The 16,310-nt window shown below is 37.7% G+C and overlaps 2 protein-coding genes across 5 annotated transcripts; one reads left to right on the top strand and one right to left on the bottom strand.

Moving 5' to 3' along the window:
* Positions 1-698: 698 nt before the first annotated feature.
* On the top strand, positions 699-8,420 carry LOC107800404 (CRM-domain containing factor CFM3, chloroplastic/mitochondrial). Of its 4 annotated transcripts, none has more exons than XM_075256450.1 (10): positions 699-1,650; positions 2,346-2,805; positions 2,888-3,018; positions 3,867-4,208; positions 4,760-4,916; positions 5,016-5,309; positions 5,400-5,458; positions 6,688-6,768; positions 7,046-7,220; positions 7,872-8,420. In XM_075256450.1, exons 1-9 carry the CDS (start codon positions 784-786, stop codon positions 7,148-7,150), a joined length of 2,496 nt encoding a protein of 831 aa, XP_075112551.1. In that variant the 5' UTR covers positions 699-783; the 3' UTR covers positions 7,151-7,220; positions 7,872-8,420. The 4 variants fall into 4 exon arrangements, with proteins under 4 accessions (XP_075112551.1, XP_075112550.1, XP_075112553.1 ...); XM_075256449.1 differs by having other exon boundaries at positions 7,752-8,420; XM_075256452.1 differs by having other exon boundaries at positions 5,016-5,324; positions 5,407-5,458.
* A 1,008-nt stretch (positions 8,421-9,428) lies between these two features.
* Positions 9,429-12,841, bottom strand: LOC107800405 (uncharacterized). Its single transcript, XM_016623568.2, has 7 exons — positions 12,680-12,841; positions 12,388-12,465; positions 11,722-11,760; positions 11,078-11,635; positions 10,908-11,000; positions 9,930-10,106; positions 9,429-9,826 (listed from the first exon to the last, which is right to left on the bottom strand). Exons 1-7 carry the CDS (start codon positions 12,755-12,757, stop codon positions 9,704-9,706), a joined length of 1,146 nt encoding a protein of 381 aa, XP_016479054.1. The 5' UTR covers positions 12,758-12,841; the 3' UTR covers positions 9,429-9,703.
* Positions 12,842-16,310: the final 3,469 nt, after the last annotated feature.

The following is a 16,310-nucleotide window of genomic DNA, read 5'->3' as shown; positions in this document are numbered from 1 at the left end:
GTGCAGGAGGAAAACTTCAGCTCCATTAGCCGAAGTTTTTACAAATTAACTAAAAAACTTCAGCACCTGTGCCGAAGTTTTTTGTGCAATATGAAATTTTAATTGATGTTTTATTTTTTTACCCAGTGTAATAGGAAAACTTCAGCTTTTAAATAATAACAAAAAAACTTCAGCACCTCTGCCGAAGTTTTTTTGTACATATGTGTTTTAAATATTAAAACACTCATATAATGTTTTAATATAATTTTTTAACATATTTGTCGGATTAAAATGTTAGAATTCATCGTCAAACAGATTTAGAATGCAAATTCAGCATATTAGTTAAGTTCGTCAAACAACTTCAACCAATCAATCAGAAAATATATAATTCAAAAACTATTTTGAATTCTGGAAATGAATTTGAATACTTATAATGTATTTGAATTTGAATTTGGAATTTGAATCTGGTTGCGAGAGACGATCTCAGGAGAGACGGACTGATGGAGGAGATACGGAGGAGATCTGGAATTTGAATCTGGGTATGCTTGATGCAATTTTTATATGTTTTGAAAGGGTATAATGATCATATTATTACGAATTTTTTGTTAGTTGGTTACGAAATCAATAGTTTTTAAAAATAGGGTATATGTTAAAAAGGTGGCATAAAAATAGGTTAGGCTGACGTGTACATATGACCGCTAAAATATCCGAATAGATATCTTATCGTCAAGCTCTGCCAACTGAAGCCATTTTTCCCACTACTATGAAGCTAACCGGAAGAAGAAGAAACTGAATTAATTGAAAATGGCCTTATCGACGGCGAAATTCACAGAATTGCCACCACATTTGTTCTCCTCGTTTTCTACTCCTTCTACTCGACCTGCATTCTCTCTTTTCCTTAAACCCTTCTCATCTCTTCGCCGCACCGGCGGCAACACCAGAACCAACAACAGGGATCAACGGAAACCCTACCGAGATTCAAATTCCAATTCTACCCCTGTGAAGTCCAAGCCAAACAAATCTCACTCTTCTACTTGGCTAAATAAATGGCCCAACACATCTCCTTCAGTAGAACATTCGTCGTCCAATTCTAGAACCTTCGATTCCAACACGGAAACTAAATACTTCGACGAGAACACTAGTAGAGTAGGGACCACCGCCATAGAGAGGATTGTACTCCGTTTGAGAAACTTAGGATTAGGCTCTGACGATGAAGATGAAAATGAGGAAGAGGAAAATTCGAATTTGAATTCTAGTTCGGCAGTGCCGAGTAATGGCGAAGAAGAGAAATTAGGGGATTTACTGAAGAGAGATTGGGTCCGACCGGATATGATATTGGGAGAGAGTGATGATGACGAGGGAGATGATACATTGTTGCCGTGGGAACGGAATGTAGAGGAGGGAGAGGTGGTGGTGGAGGAGCAGAGGGGAGGGAAGAGGAGGACAGTGAAGGCACCAACATTGGCTGAGCTAACAATTGAGGATGAGGAATTGAGGAGGCTGAGGAGGAATGGTATGACTTTGAGAGAAAGGGTGAGTGTACCTAAGGCTGGGATTACAGGAGCAGTGTTGGAGAAGATTCACGATGCGTGGAGGAAGAATGAGCTGGTTAGGCTCAAGTTTCATGAGGTTTTGGCTCATGATATGAGGACTGGCCACGAGATTGTTGAGGTTGGTGCACTTGGCTTTACCCTCATAGCATTATTCTGTAGAGTACTTTCCTTTTTTTGGTTGTTCAGAAAAGAATCACACCTTTTTATATTTAGAAACAATTTAACTTTAAACTTTCCATTTTAACTTTAATGAGATGATTTATAACCACTCAAATGTAAACTCTGCGACTAGTCAAACGCCGCCACATAAAATGGGACGGGGGAGTATTTGTTTCTATTTGTCTTGCTTTCTTTTGGCATGAGTTCATTTGACTCTTTAGAATATTTCCAGAACTTGTGTCCAAAAGATTTCTTGTATATTTTGTTCTTCATATATTGTCCTAGTGCTGGCCAAGATTACATCCTATGGATCACTTACTAAACTTGGCACTTCTGAAGCAATAATAGGAATCATCATTACGACGAAGAAAGAGCTTTATTCATATGTCCATTACTTTTCAAAGTAATGATTGCCATTCTCCATAAAGATTCATAGATGTGGATTTACTTGAATTTGTTTTAAAATACAATTATTAACTTGCTAACAATTAAAAAAAATGCAATCATTATCTTGTTAAAGATAAATAGTAGTACAATTTTCGAGCAATTATCCAGTAAATATTGCAAGCAATTATCGTCATTTGTAATTTACCTAAATATTGTATTTGTTAGAAAAGGTGCAGTGCGCTAACTTCCTTTTTTCCCGGTTGTCAGCGTCGAACAGGAGGGCTTGTGATATGGAGGGCTGGGAGCGTTATGGTGGTGTATCGAGGAAGTAACTATGAGGGGCCTTCTTTGAGATCTCGATCCGTGAATGAGAACGGCAATGCTCTCTTTGTTCCTGATGTTTCCTCTGATAAATCTATTGCAAAAGACGACAAAAGCTCTAATCCAGTTATAGAGAATCGTAATCAAGTTCATCCTCATCGTGTCCAAAGCATGACTGAGGAGGAAGCAGAATTCAATAGGCTATTAGATGGTTTAGGCCCACGTTATGAGGATTGGTGGGGTACGGGGGTGATTCCTGTTGATGCCGATTTGCTCCCCCAGACAATTCCTGGCTATAAAACACCTTTCCGGCTTCTTCCTACTGGAATGAGATCACGCCTAACAAATGCAGAAATGACTAATTTACGGAAAATTGCTAAATCACTTCCTTGTCATTTTGCTCTCGGTAAATTTCAACCCTCTAAGTACCATTACTGTTTTTGTTTTTAGTGTGACAATATAGGTTATCTTCCTGGTGTCCATTTTAGGAAGAAACAGAAATCATCAAGGGCTGGCTGCTGCTATAATCAAGCTTTGGGAGAAAAGTTTAGTTGTTAAAATTGCAGTCAAACGTGGAATTCAGAATACAAACAACAAGCTGATGGCTGAGGAGTTAAAGGTGTGTTAGAATGTTTTGATGTGATTTTATCCCAAATAAAAAGAAATAGAAAAGAATGTCTTTATATGTTAGTTGCTTCTGTCTGTGACTTCTTTGATTCTTTGTGTGATGTCATATGAATTGGGAAGTACTATTTATCTTCGTCAGAGGGGATTCCAATTTCATGAAATTAGGTCCTTAGGCTGTTAGTCATATCACCCCATGTTTCATGTTTACAAGTTAATACTTCTAGAGAAAGTATTGGCTCCCATCTGATTAAAAAAAGGAGAAAGTATCGGCTTCCACTTTGTGTTCTCCATTTCCTTTTCCATTCTGCAGACACCACTAATTTAGTTCTAGAAAAAAATAAGAAAAAGCTGATCCTGTTTATGTGAACCAGAAAAGTCGTCTGGAAGAGACGTTACAGAACTGAGACATCTTAGTTATTGTCCTGCCACTTCTAAAGTTCTGTATTTAGCCCTTCATGGCTTGATACTTGACTGTACAGAATTTTTCGCCCACAAAGATCACACTCCTTATCTTGTCTTATGTGATCTTGTGACACATCTTAAGCTTCACACTACAAAGTGTTTCAGTAATCACCAATGAGTTATGGGTGTGCCCTATTTTGGAATCACATATCAACTGATATCAGTTATACAGTGATGTGATAATAGGCTTTTCCAGGAATCTTGGTACTTCTTAAAATTATTGCTTCTCTATAGTTGAAGTTCATATCAGATATAGAGCTTCATTTGTCCTTTTTTTTGCCGCAGACGTACACCTCACTGAGCAGCACATAATACTTGTATGCCTTTGAAATTGGAGATCTGTTGAGTATTAGTGCTAACATTTCAGCTGTATCTCAGAAATTAACAGGGGGAGTCCTACTTCTGAGAAACAAATATTACATTATCTTTTATCGAGGAAAAGATTTCCTCCCACCTACTGTTGCGGCTGCTTTAGCAGAAAGGCAAGAGATAACAAAACAGATCCAAGATGTTGAAGAGAAAACGCGGAGCGGGCCTGCTGAACCGGCACCGTTGGCCACAGATGCACAGGCTGTTGCTGGTACTTTAGCAGAATTTTATGAGGCTCAGGCTCGGTGGGGAAGAGAAATATCTGACGAAGAACGTGAGAAAATGTTAAAAGAAGCAGCTAGAGCTAAGATTGCTAGAGTAGTCAAGCGGCTTGAACATAAACTTGAGCTTGTAAGTATATCTTTTCACCGCTAATCTGAAAGCACATCTCTTGAATGATAGCGCTTCTAAAGTTTCCTCACATTAGTTTTTTTCATGATAACCCATTGCCTTTATTGCAGTTTATCTTATCATTCTGTTGCAAAATGGTTGTCTTTTTTGAAATCCGTCAGATTTCCCTTTTATTATTGAAGAAAAAAAATTTGGTGCGATCTAGGAGTATGGTACTATCTAGCTATCGGAAAATTTCAACTGATGAGCTATAGAATTCTTTAAATTTGCTGTCTGTCATTCTTCACTATGCCCTCATATTTTATAGGCTTTTGTTTTTCCAAAAAGCTTTTTGCTTTTCAATTTTTTTTTACTCTCTTGAGATTCATATTTTTCTTCATTCTTTTTTTCCCCTAAATTTTTGGCTCTTCTGAAAATGTCCTGCCAAATTTAATTTCCTTTAGTTATTTCCTTAATCTTGTTTCCAAGTTATTTTTATCTAGCCTTGTCTCAATTTTATTTTGCCATTCCTTTGTCTATTAAGTAATCGTTTTTATGTGATGCGTGAACAGTCCCAGGCGAAGAAGCTTAAAGCAGAGAAAATTTTAGCTAAGATTGTGGACTCCTGGATTCCTGCTGGTCCTTCTGATGATCTGGAAACAATAACAGAGGAGGAAAGGGTCATGTACCGCAGAGTTGGATTAAGAATGAAGTCATACCTGCCACTTGGTGAGTTTTCGTTGTTCTTGGACGTAACAAAAACTGTGGTCAATATGTTGATTACATCCTGTTTTTAACTGAGAACTCATGTATATGCTTACTTACCAGGTATTCGTGGCGTCTTTGATGGTGTTATTGAGAACATGCATCTGCATTGGAAACACAGAGAACTTGTAAAGTTAATATCAAAGGAAAAAGAACTTGCTTTTGTTGAAGAAACAGCTAGACTTTTGGAATATGAAAGTGGTGGGATTCTAGTGGCAATAGATAAAGTGCCAAAAGGTTATGCTCTTATTTTCTACCGTGGGAAGAACTATAGGCGGCCCATCAGCCTCAGGCCAAGGAACCTTCTGACAAAAGCAAAAGCACTAAAACGTAGAGTGGCACTACAGCGTTACGAGGTTTTTCATCTTACATGTCAGCTGTCCCATTAAAAAATAATGTTATCTCTCTTTTTACTGATAATCTGCTTGTTTTATCTGGCTTCCCAAACTCTCAGTCAGCATATGACCGAGCTGGAGACATCGATAGAGCAAACGAAAAGGCAAATTGTAAGATAAAATCTGAGCTTGAATTATGCGTTCATGTAGTACAGTTTGCTAATATACCCTTTGTAGTTTGTCATGTTACCATTCACTCTGCTTCTTCTTGATTTGGGCTCTTGCCTATGTGTCAGATATGAACTTATATATTCACGTATCTTGATTACTTATAGTCCCAACTTCAACAGATGGTCCAATTCTTCATGCTTCATTTCTTGGTGTTTTCTTTTGATTTCCACATTGGGCTGCAAATTCTAACAGTTTGTTTGAAATAAATACCCGATTTATAATTAAATGGTTTTCTTCATATAAAAAATCCTCCATTTTGTAAACATTTCAGGAGGCTTCTGACTACAACTCTATTAGCTTTTCAAAAAGATTAACTGGATCCATTCTTATAGTTATATGTGCATAATCTATCCTTATGTGTTTCTACTATCAACCATAAAAACATTGCCAAACTAAACTTAAAGTGGGATCAGAGTGTTTTACATTAATCATATTTCAAAGGCCAATGATCATGCATAGCTGGAAGATATTCTTAAAACCATATTATATATTCCAACATTAATATTTCCTATAAATTACCATGTAGTAGTTTTTGCAGAGAAATATAGTTCTAAGTATTATAAGATAAAACAAATGTTCCCAAATTAAGATTGCCATCTCTTAGAAGGCCAAATCCTAATGTGTGGAAGTTGACTAAAGTTAGATTGAGTAAAAAATTTCAGTTCAGAATCTTTTAGAGATGCAACAAAGAAGTGAGTCTGATCTTTGTAAACCACAATTCCTAAAGAAGGATCACATCTGAGGGATTTTCATTCATCATCGTCTTGATAACACCCAATCTTATATGCTAACTGGATCTTTTCATAGCATTGGTTACATATCTCTGGAATTCAAACTGTAGGCAAGTCTGAACTCATCTTCTTCCAGTTTTACTTTGTCATCAGTGGGATATTGATTACCTTATTAAGAAAAAGATCATTGGAATATTTCATATCTGTTAAGTACCAGTGGAACTAGTTAACGTTCATCAAGAGAGGCTCTTGAAGACGTGAAAAATGTCGCTGGAAAAATTGGGGTTGCTTTGTGAATTAAATTTGTTTTTTGTAATATCTAACATATTTGCAGCTACACTGTGATTACCAGTATTTTTGAAATTCAAAGTGCGTATTTCAAGTTTTCAACTATCTATACATTTTCGATAACTGAATCTTCTTCTTGTATGTCCATAGGGTGATGTTGGTAATGCAGGCATCAATAATAGCAACTTGGAGGCACTTATTCAATTCAATCATGTCTCAGAATTTTCCCAAGTGAGTTTACAATGATTTCTCTGGCTAACTAGGAAAATCTTGGAAGTTTCTTGTACGATAGTCAAGAATTGTCTTTAACTGACCACTTTGCAGGGCTTCTTCTTGTCTTAACTGTTAATGGTTCCTTGAAGTGAAGAGGTCCTCCCTCGGGGGGGGGGGTTGATCTTTTTAATTTCAGGATTTAGGATCAAAATAATGAAATATTTACCAGAAGAAAAGATCAAATTATAATGATTGTGAAATATTCATATTAACTTACTTTTTGTTCGGTGTGCAGAGTGAAGATGAAGCTTCATCGCTGGAGTCTGATGGTGACGAGGATGAAGATCCTGAATGGGAAAATGATGATGATTCAGAATACTCCAGTCTCGAGGACATTTAGACAGGATAACAACATTTCATGGCTAATTGTTTATGAGGAACTGCATTATCATGACTGTAGTCTTATTGAGGTAATCGTACCGTCTTATGCCTTCATTATTAAAACTATGTTTAAAAGCTCTTATTCCTAAAAATAATGAATGCATATTCAATATGATTATAAAACCTATATTATTCTACCGAATGGAAAAAGAAAAAGAAATGGCAGGAAGCGAAGTGATTGGAACTGGTTTGCTAGGGCACTTCTCACCGGGAAAAGTGTAATGGTTCAACAAATTTGAAGAGCAAGGAAATTATTTTTCGTAATCAATTCTAGATGCCACTAGCAACACGAAATGTCTCAAATACTTGTTTGTATTTAAAACCTCATAATGCCCGTCATAATATTCTTGTTGCTCTTTAGAATTGGTTCAAGCCTTGAATAAACTACAAGGTTTTACTATTCGAAATGAATATACTGGTCAAATTTTCTCAGAAGATGCCTAGTATGTGCAAACTACTTAGTTTAAGTGTTGGGATACACACTTAAAATTCACTACACGTTTTAACCCATGGCATGCTAACAGTGGCATTAACTTCCAGTACTACTTTTATATTTGCAGATACACTGGAAATGACAAAGAAACACATTAACCAAAAGTGAACTACTGCTTGAGTGCTACAACTCCCAACTACAATAACTGTATGTTCTTATTGACCAAGTATGATACTGTATCTTGCAGCCACAACAATCATCTTTCTGAGGTTTTGGATCATAAATGAGGTTAATAAATCTCCTGAGTATTTGCTTATGGCCATCGATGGAGCCTTTGGATCACTGGTCGATTCAAATTGTGTAAGGGCTTCTCATTGTGCAATTATCCAAGCTCAACTGGCCCGAATTGTACAGTGACGGATTAGCTGGAGTGCTTGTCTGCTGGTGCCCAGACTTTATTATCAACTCATAGCTTTGGACCTTCGGTGAACATTGTAATGAGTGTAGATGTAATTGCTTTGTCAATCATTCTTTATGGTTCTTCCAGTTTTTGTAATTACTTTGCTGAATCATGGAGAAAACAATGAGAAGGATGCATCACATATCAAGGGAAAAAAAGAAGAGGAAAACTGAAAAGATAACAAGAATAAGGGTGTGTTTGGTATGAAGGAAAATGTTTTCATGGAAAATAAGTGGTTTTGTACTTATTTTCCCTTGTTTGGTTAGTGGTTGGAAAAAATTTCCGGAAAATATTTTCTAATGTTTGGTTAGAAAGTAAAAAATATTTTTGGGAAAATAACTTTTTATACTACTTTCCTCACCCCCTTCCCTCAAGTCCCCATGTTTACCCTTTGTTTTTAGGATTGTATTTTCTTTAAGAATTTAATTATTCTTCTAACAATTCACACAAACTCAAAAGAATTAATGTGTTGTTTTACTGTTTATCATGCAAAAACGTTGAAATTTGTGCTCCATAACTAAGAAGAAAATATTTTTTTTGGTTGAAAAAAAAAAGTACTTTTTCTACAACACGAAAATAAAGTACTCATTTTGTTGGAACAAAAGAAAATGCTTTTTCTTCATCAAAATTAAAGAAAATACATTCTACATCATGAAAAGAAAATATTCCTTTTGTTGAAATAAAAGAAAATACTTTTTACTACATCATTTGTCATCTATCTGGGCATAAGCGCAAATGACAACTGCAATTGAAATTTTTTATCAAGAATGTGTCTGCGAAGATTTGTTTCAATATGCACCGAGCAGAACTGAGTATCAGAGATTAACAGTTTCTTGATACCAAGGAATGAAAGGCTTTCTTCAGAACGCAGATGTTAATTAGCTATTGTCCTAGCAACTTTATTAACTAAGGTCTTTTTTGTGCTTTTAGTTTCTAGGATCTCTAAGGTAAAATGAAATTTAACCAAACGTCAAACAATATGTATGGTAATGAAATCGAAGTGGAAGCATCTCACTATTGCATGAATCGAGCCTTTACTCAAATCTAACACCGATCATAAGGTTATTAAGAAAAAGAAGAATGATATCTTTGTCTTCAGTTTGGGTATCTGACTGAAGGGGGGAAGAGTGGAGAAGCATGGACCAACCAGTTACATTGTTATGTACCAACCTCCACATATCATGAAAAATTACTACATAGGTTTACAATTATCCATGGACATGAATGTCTGAATTTCCGCTTCACTTTGGATCTCTCGGGAACTAGGTACAGCTCTTACGCGACTATACTATTTCGCAATCTCATATTTGAGTTGCATTAAACTATGCTAATACAGTACCATGCTACATGCAAGTGACAATAGATACAAAAGAAAGAGGAAAGGGTCCGAAAGATGACATATATATTACACAAAGGAGCTCCACCAACACCCCTATAAGCAACAGTTATGATTTGCTGACTACATGACAGGAAAAATAACCTTAACGAAGGGGGAAACAAACCATTGAACTAGGGACGCACTGTCCATCTACAGGAATGGATAAATAGCAAAGTCAGTTAGCCAGACAGTGATATTCCAATTTCTTCGCAAAATTGTCTTTTGCAGCAATTGCTTCTAATTAACGGAGCATTTGTTGCAACTGAAGCACTTGATTCCTTTGCTCTGGAGGTAGCATGTTAATCTGTTCCGGGGTCAGACTCCTTACTTGCTGAAGAAGTGCATTCTCCATCTCCGGACTCAGCTGCACATCAACAAGATTAGCTTATTTTTGGCCTGAAACAGAAAGTAAAACCAACAGTCATCTCTAAAACTAAATAAGTGAACAATCGGACTGCAGATATTACTGCTGCCGGTCTAGAAGGCTGACTGCTCGGGCCCATCTGGCCAGTGAATGGTGGTGGTCCTGGGAGCTGTGTTCCTGATGTATTCTCTGGTAAGCTGGGAATCCAAGGAGATACTCGATCTGCTTGCATAGAACTTCCAACTTGATTGAACTCTGGTCTCAAATGTGAACCTCCCCTCTAGATATAAGCACATAAAGATAGCACGTCAAATCCTATGATAATAGCCGACATAGATTCCAAAGTGAGTTAGAGGTAAGAATTCTCTTTCAAACAATAGAAACCAAAATCATCGTGCTTTCTGAACCGTTGCCAGAACTAACATGTAACATTGCTCTTGGAAACACCATGTTACAAAAAGATGATTTGGGAATGGATAACAAGTTATACTTTGTCAAGGTTTGAACTTTATCGAAGATAATACTTAAGTATATAAAGTCTGCAATCTGTAGTTTCAAAAGGCCAAATATATTGAAAATATTTTGATTGGCTAAATAATAACACTGACAATAGGAAAAATAGAATCGTTAGTTTGGGCTAGAGGGACCAAGGGAATTGGAATGATTTGGGATGTAAAAGAAAGTCGGTAACCCAGATTTTTATAAAAGAATGCTAACAATGGAGGAGCATAGCATACCTATATGACTATATCCCTACTAGCCATTTTTATCCAAAGACTAAAAAACCCTCTATACATATCCTACTTCACAATCCCACACACCTAATGATCATGACATAGACGTATTTAACACGGATAAGTAGAAAATCTTAAACACAGTAAACTTGGCACAGAACTCATGCATTGGTAAAGAGGTAACTATTAAGTGGCACTTAAAATTTAACAATGGTCCGTCCTTATTAGAATTGACCAAGTTTAGCAGAGCAAGAAACAGAATGATCAGGCTTACATGGCCAGAAAGACCAACCAGCACTAGCAATGGCATAAAGTTTCAGTCACGTAGATTTAAAAAACTAGGGCACCTGATATAGCGACTGGGGTGGCAGCTGACTTGGAACTGGTGGTTGTCCCGGTAGAAAAGAAGGTCCCATGCTTGCTGGAGGCCTCGGCGCAGGCTGAATGATAAAAGGAAAATTTACATCTTATGCATGGAATAGGAAAACCTTAAATCCTCTATAAGCATAATGCTTACATGATAAGTAGGCTGAGAATGATGGTGGTGCTGAGGTGCTCCAGATTGCGGAAAACCACTATTGGGTCCCATGTAAGGGTGAAGTTGATGGGGGAAAGGTTGCATTGGTGGTCTCACTTGTGGTGGTATCTGTGGTTGCATAGTGAGGTGTTGGTTGCCACTAGTTTGCATTGGTTGTTCCAACTGGGAGGATGCCGGAGGCATCTGTGATTGAAGATGAGATTGCAGTGGTGAAGCAGAATGATGAGGAAGCGATGGCATGTTAGGAACTTGAGAAGTTTGTGGTAAAGAGATTGGTGTGGCTTGAGCACCACTATGTCCTTTTGGCTGCTGCACCGACTGCAATGGATAAGACGGCAAGGATGGGGATTGAAGGTTTGAGGGTGGACGAGAAGCGGATGGCACTATTGGAGCAGGTTGATTCTGCTGCTGCTTTCTTGTTTGTTCCTGAATGCCGATTTGCCCTGACAACGATGTAGTGGTCTGGACATTTGACCGTGGAAGCTGAGATACTGAAGGCTGAGGATTCAATGCTCCTGTCGGCTGGATGGCTGGAATCTACAATAGAAAAAAGTAAATATCTGCATCGCATTGTACACATGAAAATAGATATTTCACAAAAGGATGATAGAAACACTACTTACTGCTTGTGGGGGCTGCACCATCCCGAGCATTATTTGTGCCTATTAAACGCATCATCAAACTCCAGCTCAGAAAATCATAAATCAACAAAGAAACTCCAAATTCATATATGTCGGATTCCAATTAAGAAAGCTTATTATTCCAACCTTCCACAGTATCTTGTGATGCCTCACAATACAAGACAGAATATAATCCTTAAAACACCATCCTTATCACAATAAACCAACCTATACTCTATCCTAAGAGTTCACACGAGGGACAAAGGAGAAGCTGTGTTTTAGCCATGAAATTTGATATATTTCACTTACTACATCAGGCTTCTCTAAATGTCAAATTATATAAGAGTTTAAACTTTAAAAACATTAAGGCAAACAGTTCTCATAGATTAAGCTTTTTGATCACATATTAAAATATCTGACTTCAAATTTTAAACTAAATCACGCCATTTCAGTTTAAACTTATAAGGACAAGAATGTTGAAACCATAAGCCGGTGTAACTACACTCTCTGCAATAATTAGATAACTTAGAACACTAATATTAGCATTGTAACAACCAATAGGAAGCAAAAAGAGATAAGAATCTAGAATAATAATGCTCAAAATAGATACTTGATCAAAGTCAAGCAAACGAGTAAAATTAGTAGAGAGAGCGAAGGTAAAAAAAAAACCTGAAAGAGTGCCCTAGTCAAGCTAGGGTTTTGAATGAGAATTTGCCTTGCTTGGTGCTGGTTTTGTTCCACTAGCGTCTACACAACAGCCCCATTAGAAAATCAGTGCTAATAATTTACAACAATTTTTATCAAGTAGCTCTAGGAAAATAATACGAGTAACAAACGAAATGAAATGAAAATTGAACTTGATTAAACCTTCAACAATGAATTTGTGTATGGATTATATGACACACACACACACACATACATACATACAAGGCGCGCCTACATTATATGTATATAGGAGTACCTTCATCTGAGACATAATGTCGTGGAGCTGGTTTTTGGACATTCCGGCCATTTTCGCCGATAATCCATCTCCGGTCATTGCTTCCCCAAATCTCTTACACCGGCACTTTCAGTCGGAGCAAGGAAATAGTAGGAACAAGGGACTTTCTCATACCTCTGTTTTTCCCGGGAGATGGTTGCCACTTTACTGGGCTTTCAGGGCCCAATACGGTGGCCCATCAATAATAGCCCACTATTAAAATTAATCTGTACTATATTAAAAGTACGAAGTCCTTAGCGACCTTTTTACCGTAAAAATTGCACGGGATGCCCTATTGGTCGCCCCCATTTAACCTATACCCATTTTTTAAAAAGTTTTAACTTGTACCCATCTTTTAAACAACTTCAGCCCCTTTCTCCTCATCCTTCTCCTCATTCGTTTTCTTCTTCTATTAACAACTGAAGGGCACTAACAATCTGAGATTTTGTGTTGCGGATTGTAAGATTGTGGTGAACGAAGCATTAGTTGGGGTGACGAAAGCTGTGGAAAAAGAGACATAGTAATCAGAATTCTGGCAAACACATTGGTAGAAATTTTCGTTGGTTATATTCGAAAGAACATTTGTGGAAAATAGCAATAAGACTACTAATAACGAAAGAAATAAAGTTTATATTTCACTCTTCCTGCAAAATATTACTTTAGCTTATATAGTGCTGAAGTTTTAACAAATGAACTAAATAACTTCAGCATCTTCTGCTGAAATTTTTGAAAAAGCTTATCCAGGACAAAAAACTTCAGCTTATTTAGTGCTGAAGTTTTTACAAATGAACTAAATAACTTCAGCATCTTATGCTGAAGTTTTTGAAAAGCTTTATGACAAAACTAATGAATCTAGGACAAAAAAACTTCAGCTATTTTTGTGCTTAGTTTTTACAAATGAACTAAATAACTTCAACATCTTATCCACGACAAAAAAAACTTCAGCACTGCCTTTGCTACTTCAGGCCCGTCTACTAGAATGCTGAAGTTTTGCATAGTTGCCTTTGCTACTTCAGCCCTGTATGCTGAAGTTACGCGAAAAAGTGGGTACACTTGCAATTTTTTTTGCAAAGCGGGCACAAGTTAAAACGTGACCCAAAAAACGGGTATAGATGCAAATTCCCCTTTTTTACCTTTCAAAAATTAATTTCACACTAAACAAAAGAGTCATTTAATTATTTTCTCTAATATTTAGGTCCTATATATTAAATCCTAAAATACTCCTCCGGCTGCTAAATGTCCCAATTTAATTAATAGGAATCGATTATAGAGACACATATAAACCGACATCGGTGGAGATTAGCTAAAAGATCATATTTCTTTTCTGTTTTGACGTGTATTCAAGTTGGGAATTCTATCATCCAAAAACACACCATGACGACCCCAGACAACAACCCCCTTGAACCACCTGATCTAAGTTCCATGTATATTGACACTCCTAGCATTCAAACTTCACATCAACATCCCCAATCGTTCAAACAAACACTACTACAAAATACCACCGTTCATCATATCCAACCAAATAACCAGCCACAACCTTTCAACATAGACTTTGAGGAGACAACCATTGAAGCTGATCCAGATAATTTTATCCCACTCTTCACTGCTGACAAAACTCGTTTGTATTCACCCTGGAAGTACTCTGTCATAATCAAAGTTTTTGGACGAAAGGTTGGACACCAAACACTAAGTACTAAAATCCAAACATTATGGCAACCTACTGAAAACCTTCCTCTTATCGATCTAGGCTCAGATTTCTTCCTAATAAAATTCCAAAAGGAAGAAAATATGAATAAGGGCCTGCATGAAGTACCTTGGTTTATTTTTAATCATTTTCTCTCCGTTCTAACATCGCCTCAGCAACCCAACTAACTTACTTTGCCATATGGATCCGACTCCCTGAATTACCTACGGAATTCTATGATTTCGATATACTCCAAAACGTGGGAGCAAAGGTGGGCACACTGCTTAAAATAGATACCTGCACCAGTGCCACCACCAGAGGAAGGTACGCGCGTATTTGTATTGAAGCACCATTAGAAAAACCACTCAAAACACATGTGTTCATCGGCATGCATCGTCAAACAATTCTCTATGAAGGCCTTAACATGTTATGTACGTTATGTGGTAGACTTGGGCACACTACAAATCTTTGTTCATATCCTACACCACCAAGCACCTCACCGACAACACTCACTATAACACCAAACGATAGCACACTTCCTGTTACAAATGCTAGCACACCCAACCAACAAATATTAACAACCAAAAAACCAGCATCAAGTGAATGGAAAACAGTCACATTCCCACCAAGGCGCCTGAATAGATGCCCTACCAAACGAGGAACCCACCATATACCCCAATGTAATGCCTCACACTCCTCCCCAATTCCTCAACCACCGTCTTCTTCAATGATGGCTAACACATTCCACCAGTCAGATAAACCAACCCACGTACCCCATACAAACCCTAAACCAATAACACTAGAAAAAGACCACATTACCCCTCCAAAGTTTTTTAACCAAAATACAACAAATTTAGTCCAAGACCTTGAAGATAGCGACATGCTCGACCAAACATTCTCTTCATCTAACCAAGTATATTCCTTCTCTCACACTGGCCCAACTACAGATTTAACCAGCAGCCCAATTGCGAAAGCCCATACCACATATGATTCACCAGCCCAACTAACTAGTTCCATTAGTCAGTCCCCGTCAGCACAAACCACACCTACTATTACATTAAAAAAAAGGTCACGTGGAAAGGAACCTTACTCAGCAACTCTCCAATGACAACTCATCAACTCAACCGCCCATACTACCAATCACTCCCTTGCAAATTACCACCCCCAAACACCGGAAGACACACCCACACAAGCATTACCCAACGAAGATGGTCCTTCTGCACTCCCCCATTTTCAGATACCCAATACACACAACACCAAGGCCCAAGCAAAATCATACCTTACACCTATAGACCGCTTACGTGCCATTTCCTCAGTTAATAACCCACCACAACCCACATCAAATCAACCGCACAAACTACCCTCTCAATAATAACACGTCTCTGCCTCACCGTCATTAATTCCCCTGAATAATCCAACTCCTACAAGCAACACTAAACCCCATATTACAACAAATCATGAACCATACCCCATTAAACTTTCAGTATCGGAGAACAACCTTGTTCACCAACACCAACTCCTATAACATCCAATTACACTTAACACCCTCACCATGCAGCCTCCAAACCAAACTCCACACCCACCACCAATCTACATCTCTCAGTTTCCTTCCATGCAAGCTTACCCACAATCATGGCTCGAAATGAGTCTCTAGGATCATGCTCTCACGTTTACGATGGAAATCGAGAATCAAGATGTCATAGTGATGATTCAGAATCCGGCAGACATGGCACAAATAGTAACGGAAGGAATGAGAATGGGGTCGACCTCTACAACCAATACCTATGGGCAATGCATCCACCATCAACACTCCACAGCTACCAACACATGACACCCCTACCTCCATTGTACCCACCTACTCCACCACCAAAATCACTACCAAATGCAACCACCAACCACAGACTTCCCATTTTATCCACCAAAACTCCT

This window comes from Nicotiana tabacum, chromosome 6, assembly GCF_000715075.1.
Source record: "Nicotiana tabacum cultivar K326 chromosome 6, ASM71507v2, whole genome shotgun sequence".
Lineage (NCBI taxonomy): Eukaryota > Viridiplantae > Streptophyta > Magnoliopsida > Solanales > Solanaceae > Nicotiana > Nicotiana tabacum.
The sequence above is the reverse complement of the archived record's forward strand: the minus strand, read 5'-3'. Positions and strand labels throughout refer to the sequence as shown.